Here is a 7,774-nt window from a genome sequence, read left to right on the forward strand (position 1 = left end):
AAACGATAAAAGTGTGGCTCAAGCTTGATTAAGCTTCAATGTCGGGGTACCGAGCTTCGCTAAGTTTGAGCCACACTTTTATTTATACCTTTTGATTGTAATTAGAAATTTTTTCAGGGATATAAAGTGGAATTTATTTTAACCAAGTGTGATCAAAAAAGTTATTTTTTCTTTTTAGTGAATTCTCAAAAGTGTTGATATTTTTTAAAATTAAGTGTATTTTTATTTTTTAGTTTTCACTTAAAATTATTCACTATCTAAAAAGTGAACAAAATCTCCTAGAAGCAAGTTCTTGACCACACAGAGACTTTGGGAATTTCCTAGTCGTTGAACTAATTAAAATGGAAGTCGAAGATTGTTAGATTCATTTAAATGTTACACTTGTTTTTATTTATGCTTATGGCTTTTTCGACAGAGAGATCCTGTAAGGATGAGAGTGTAGTGTTACACTCTAATTCACGTAGAAATCCAATGAATGGAAACGAGCTAACTCAAGACTCAACAGTGACGGAATGGAAAATTCAGTTATAAAATCAATGATAAATGCTAAAGAATTCAATGATAGATGTTATATTATTATCCCATTGCCCTGTAAGTGATTAATATAAATTGAATATCGGAGCACCGAGCTTCGCTCGTTATTTATTTATTGACTTTTGATAGACCGAACACAATTCTTTTAAATGATTGCGGAATTACTAATAGGCACAACCCAAATTGTTTTTTTCCGAATTTCGATTTATACACTATAAATAGTCCAGAAAGTAGATTATGTTCCATACACTTGAATTCAGGTTCAATTTTCTGTTCAAACATTTGAAAACAAAAAATTAATAATTTAGATTATAAGTTATACAAACCAAATTGAATAACAAAATAACACTTACTAATCACTTGAAATGGTGAAATAATGATCAACTTCGAAAATTATGATATACTCTAGTTTAGGAGGATTATCATATCATGTCAACAATCAGATTATGTTGATCAAATCGATTGAATTATCTAGCTAGATAAAATTTTTTGCTGATTGATTATGATTACACAGCTGGAAATAATTCTGTCTCTCTCCCACACAGCCACACGCATCTTCTGTTATCGAGAGGCGACGAAATTATCATCTGTTTTCCAAGGATGAATTAATGTCGTTCAGCGAGTTTTCCAAAGAATGAGACCTAGTGCAATCGAATCTTTATAATATATCATAAACCTACTATGTTCCAAATTTCGTGAAAATCGTTAGAGCAGTTTTCGAGATCCGTAAAACAAAAATAACCAGATATAAAAATAGCCAGATATGGAAATAACCAGATATATACAGAAATTGCTCGCTTAATATAATAAGATATCAAAAATTGATACTGCTCTCAACACTAATTCAGACAAAATAAATCCATCACAAAATTATTGAAAAAATAAATTTAGTACCAGCCTACTTGTGCTGCTACAGCTGTATGATAGAATCATATGAATGATAGGGAAAACTTATTTTTGCAAAAGAAAGAGGAAATGAGGGGAATCTAACCCATAATCAGCGTGCTAAGCAGACTCTCTACCTCCTAGACCACACCAGTCCTGAAGTTCAGAAGGATTTTTTTTATATAAAAGGGTCGAAACAGCAAGATCATGAACAACTCACACTCTTTCCTGTTTTTCATCCTTAAATCCTTGAATCCTTCAATCAAAATTTTACTTAAATTGTAGTGTCAGATGGTACCAATCAGCTAGTGGAAACCAGAAGGCTGTATGTGCCCTATGAGCCGAGATATAATCGAAAAACCATGGCACGTTAGAAGTTTGTCAGAGCAACTAGAATAAAGTGTTTAAAAAGCAGTAACAACATTATATTCATAGCAGATGTGATACTACTGCAGTTAATAATGTTTAGCAACAGTTTCAGCCCGGTAGGATGAGGCTGTGATGAGGGGCTGTCATGTTAGTAGCCACCGGATACTTGCCCCCCTCCCCCTGAAATAGTAATTTATTTTGATATTAATGATATATTCGCCGTTGTCCAGTAAGGAAAGATGATTAGAAAAATTATCGATGTGATTTTAAAAGTGAATGTCTATGACATTGACTGAGATTAGCGTAGAGGATTAGAAAAAAGTTGAAATGGAAAAGTTTACTCAGAAATAATTCAAGTGAGATAACTCAGAAATAATTTAGTGAATTTAAAACAGTAAAGGATATAAATTCCACCTAAAATAAAATCGATTTATTGATGAAACTTATCATTTACCTAGAACCATTTGTAAAATCAGTGGAAATCGACAAAAAATTATCAGATTGCCATCTTCATTCGACCATGATCGGAATTAATGAACTGTTGCATTCTGAGTAGCGTACCAACTGGAATATTTTTATGCTCCACAAGATTTGTGATTGGACAGTGGACTCTTGATATTCTCACTACCGGCACTGTAGTGGGAACAGGCGCTGTGGCCCATTGTTTATCGGTTATTTGATTGGATCAGATTATATCGCAGCTCATCTGCCAATCAAAATGTCGCGTGACGAGTTGAATAAACTAAACAAGACCATGAAAATGAATACGAGCAACGCTCGTGCCAAATCCGATTGGACCGATATGCGCTGCGTTGCTGAAAACATTCATTCGGTTTGGTTGCGAGTGAAAAGGTTACAACAGGATACGGTAGTCTATTTCTGAAAACCACGTATTAAAACTAGGAAGCTATGGAAAAAAATAAATATGGAGATTTGCAGAATTTGTAGTTTATGAATGGATTGTACAGTTCGAAAATACGTTACAGTATCGGACAACTCACATTGTTAAGTATGTAACCGTAATCACGTAATCAGTGATTGGTGGTAAGCTGATTATGATTAGTGTTAAATTTTTACTAATTGATCAACAACAGCAACTAATTCTGGAAATGATCAAATCCGATGCGATGAGATTAATTTCATAATAACGTCAATTCCAGGGTATGTGCACTGATTTAACAATGTATGGCATATGAATGTGTAATTACTAACTACATCACAAAATGTGAATATCATTCCTATTATTTAATACTGATAAATCATTAACAGATATCATATTTGTTTCAGCGTTACTCGTGTTGTAGCAAAACCCAAATAATAGAGTAAAGAAGCATCTTTGAGATGTGTGATTTGATTTGTGTATCATAAAATGTAAACAAATAAATAAAAATATGAGATGCGATCTTTTCGTCCACTTACAGAAATCAATTGCCAAACGTTGATAATAATGCTCAAGGAGTTGATGTGGAGGTACAAATAGTGAGACGCTGTGTAGGCGCTGTTCAGATCAGGGAATCACTTCACTGAATAATTTTCATTTCGAAACTTGGTTTTGTTGGGAAAAGATAAAACGTACTGCTTAGCTTTCAAAATCTGGTCGAGGAAGGAAAAACTCATTTTGAAAATACGATGTCGAAGTTAATAATAGCTTATTATTGCCAGAGGCGTATCTAACCAAGTTTGAACGTCGTAAACTCGTAATCCATTTGAATTGGAGGTTTATCCAGGAAGAGGATGAATATCATGAGTTGTGTGGTGGAGCTTCTATCATCAAAGAGGATGAAAAAGGGCTACGAACTCTACAATTAAGGTCACTTGAAAAAATCTGTAGCTTCGAAAGAACTTATGTAGAAAAGTCAACATCATGTTGATGGTATCCCGAATAATTCATTCACTAATGAAATAATCATTCAGTAAGTCCTAATCAATACAATATTTTTTTCTATAAATACTTGTTTGAAAGTTATTTTGACAAAGTATTGGAAGACTTCAGCATGAATTGAGGAGAGACAGTTTAATCTCTTCATTCAAGTAAAAGCTTACTATACCACTCAAAAACCATTCGATAAAACAATGAATATAAACATCCTCATCCACAAGTTTTTATAGAACAAAAGTTCTTACAACTTTTATCTTGGTAAGAATAAAACTTATTACGTTTTGCAGTTTTTATGACAGTAGTTTCAGATTGTTCTGGATTGGCTGTCTCAGAAATACAACAATTGCTGAACTAATTTCATGATATATAGACTGTATGGAGTGTTTTGAGTATACTGTATTCCCTCTTTATTCTATTTATATGACCACCCATTCTAAACACACATTCGATTCATATGTGCGGTCTATTGTGATTCAATTCATAGCATTTCAAATAATGAAAATTAATGTTATTTATATACATCAAGATCTAACACAAACAATGCTGAGTTTGATAAAACATATAGAAATAAGTATTCAGATCATGTCCTTATAATTGCCAAAAACCGTCTCCCATTAAATGTCCTACTCCACGAGCCATTAGGCAGAAGAAGTATTGGTGGACCGAGGAATAGATGGACGCCGGAACAGGCTTGAAAAGCCTAATACATGACGACGACGATGATGATGATATCAAACACTATGAAAGTTTAAACCGATCATTTCCAAGACTACTCTTCCTGAAGATATGTACATGGGTTTGTAAATTCTGTTTGTAAAATTACGCTGAAATTTGTGTGTGTAGAGTTGAACCGCTTTCATATTGTCGGCACGTTTATCAATTACCGGAAATACTGGACAGGCGACACTTCATGGATGGATGCCCTTATTTTGGCGCAGACTGTAAATCAATTGAGCTAATTTGAAGTCGTATCATTCAGAAACGGAATTCGAATATCACAATTGGGAATTTGCCTGAGAATATTATTCTACAATAAAATTTCCAGTACTATTCAATTGGTACCAGTTGATATCACCTCTCCTTACTGTATTAAAAATGCTTCATTATTTTCGGGATGGATTTAATTGTTGAAAAATCTTCCTGTTTCTTGCTTGCTATCGGCCACTTCACTACTTTTGGGTGGAAGATCAACTATTACGAATCAAATAGGAAACCAATCCAAGAACCACTATTCAAATTTGTTTAATATCTTATAGGAGAGTTTTTTTTATTTTACTTTAATAGGGAAGTCTGTGATATTGTGTTATGTAGAAATTGAGAATGATAGATAAAAAAGGTGAGTTTTGATCAACAAAAAAATAAATTGGAGTATGTGGAACCATGCACAAAAACCACATCCCGAGCTAAAGAAGCTAAGGTTGAACTTATCACAAATAGTGATAAGTTGAAGAGCTGAAGAGCTCTTAATTATCAGAATTGTAAGTTTTATTCCAAGGTTGTAGGAAAATTCCTATTCCTTTGCGTTTTCTATAGAGAGTAATTTTTCCTTCAGTATTACATGTAGTTTGAATATGCTGGTATGATGTAGCTGTGGGTGTTCCAAGGAAAGTACGATGAGATGACATTAAGTTGATAGAGCAGTATAATTGCAATGTTTTCTGTATAGCAATTCAATCAATCAATCAAGTAATCAATTTTATTCAAATCAACACAATACAATATACACAAAATGAAAATGGAAAAGAAAATGTTATTAGAATTTGAAAATTGCAAAAGTAAGATATTACACCTTCATTCTACCTCCACAGAGGTGAACTAAATTATTTAAAGTTCCAGTTTTCAAGTGCTCAAATGATCTGGATTGAGCATCAAAGTAGAACAAAACATTGGTTAGAGTCACGCAACCAGAAACTAACTTATCTCGAGTTTTGATGTTAAATCTGCAGAAGAAAATCAATGCTGCTCCGCTACATCCAATCACAACCTCTGTACAGAATTAAAATTGTAGAATGTATACATTCTATACTCTCTGATCACAACAATGGAGAGCTCGATCTTTTCTGCGAATAAGAAAGGTGTCTGCAACTCCAAGTAAGTCATTAATTTGAAGCATACTGCTTTGATGATGCACTTGCTCCCAAATACTAATATATAATATAATATTATTATATTATTAGTCCAGTCAAATGGTCGTTTATCAGGAAACAGCCACGAAAGAATTTTTCTCGACAGTTCTAAATGTATTGGGGCGCTGTATTCGAATCTGAAATTTGCTGACACGCCAGAGGGCAGCTACAACCCCAAAACCCCCCAAAATCCCCGGAATTTCCGACTTTTTTAATATTTTCATTTAATATCGAGAACCTTAGTTTTTCGAGAAAAACCATTCCCTACAAAATTAGAGATAATAAAATTTCCAATAGATTGAGTGGTCGCGCAGTTGGTTCCAGAGCTACAAACTTTCAAAAAAGGGGTAGTTTTTAAGGGCAATAAATACAGTTGCAATCTTGTAAAGAACACATTTGATGAGATTGTCTAGAATTATCGAATGGCAAAGCATTGCAAGCAATATAAGGAATACAAAGCTAGGAAGGATTGAAGCAATACAAGGAGCCTGAAAGGCTGGATGGAATGGCTAGCAGCAAATGCAGTTGAACATCTCAGTTCAATCAATTTCTCTCTGATTTGATGATCAGCACTCACCTCTACTTCATGAACCTTCTCCATAGCGGATGTTGGCTATCATGATTATGATTTTTATTCTATTAACACTCAGCAGTATCCGCTAATTCTAAACAAATTCCATTTATGAAGTTCTGGGCTCAATTCTTCATGAATTAGGTTTGTGGGGGATCTAACTGGTCAACTCAGGAAACATAATATTTTCCTAAAACTTTCTAGAATTACAAAATGAGGCTTTGTTAGATGGTAGATTCACGATCTCACTTCCGAATGAAGCTACATTCTATATGGATGAGACTTGGGCAAGACATACCAGTCTCAACTGGTACAAGGGCCTAATGTTTCTCAATTGATCAGACTTATAGAATGTTTACCTTGATCTATTGGAGGCATTCTTGAGAATTATGATGTGATTGGATATCGAGAAGATTACATTTTTATCAATAACAATCTCATTAATTAGGATCAATTTTGTATACATCCAACTTTACGATCATTCAGGAATCGTGAGATTTACGATACGAGTGTCTGAAGATCGTGGGAGAAACTTGAAGGAAACCTATTCTTCAAGGAAAAGTTATAACTTGAAAAGTTATAACTTGAAAAGTTATAACTTGAAAAGTTCAAACTGAATGCTTCTCTGGGTTTCCTACTGTAACACAACATGAATTTTTACTTTCCTTGCCCTACTACCATAGGTAAGGAAAGTATTGCTTTCCAAAAAAATTAAGATACACCAATTTCAAGTTTTCTATAATATGTTTCAAGGTTCCCTGATTCCAAGAACATGATTTTTGGGTGTTGGTATGTGTGGGTGTATGTGTGTGTGTATGTGTGTGTGTATGTGTGTATGTCTGTGAACACGATAACTCCACTCCTAATTAACCGATTGACTTGAAATTTTAAACTTAAGGTTCTTATACCATGAGGAACCGACAATAAGAAATTCAATGAAATTCAATTCAAGATGGCGGATAATTACTAAAAAACCATGTTTTTCACAGTTTTCTCGAAAACGGCACTAAAGATTTTCTTCAAATTTATACCATGGATAACTACTTATAAGCGCTATCAACTGACATGAGTCTCATTTCTGTTAAAATTGCAGGAGCTCCGTAATATTCTTGAGAAAAATGGCGGATAATTACTAAAAAAACATGTTTTTCACGATTTTCTCAAAAACGGCTCCAACGATTTTCTTCAAATTTATACCATGGATAGCTATTTATAAGCCCTATCAACTGACATTAGTCTCATTTCTGGGAAAATTGCAGGAGTTCCTTAATATTCTTGAGAAAAATGGCGAATAATTAATAAAAAACCATGTTTTTCACGATTTTCTCAAAAATTAATACCCTGTAAAGTTATTTATCAGCTCTATCAACTGGCATGAGTCTTTTTCCTTGGAAACTAATAGGGTCCACC

General features: G+C 33.8%; 1 protein-coding gene across 1 annotated transcript in view; it reads right to left on the reverse strand.

The window, feature by feature from the left end:
• Positions 1–6,742, reverse strand: part of LOC111045547 (basic salivary proline-rich protein 3) — a 16,268-nt gene extending 9,526 nt beyond the window's left edge. The window contains exon 1 of the mRNA XM_039422303.1: positions 6,724–6,742. Coding sequence (XP_039278237.1) covers positions 6,724–6,742 — 19 coding nt within the window. The remainder of the gene's footprint in view (positions 1–6,723) is intronic.
• Between the last annotated feature and the right edge of the window lie 1,032 nt (positions 6,743–7,774).

This window comes from Nilaparvata lugens, chromosome 1 (assembly GCF_014356525.2).
Source record: "Nilaparvata lugens isolate BPH chromosome 1, ASM1435652v1, whole genome shotgun sequence".
In the NCBI taxonomy this organism is placed as follows: domain Eukaryota; kingdom Metazoa; phylum Arthropoda; class Insecta; order Hemiptera; family Delphacidae; genus Nilaparvata; species Nilaparvata lugens.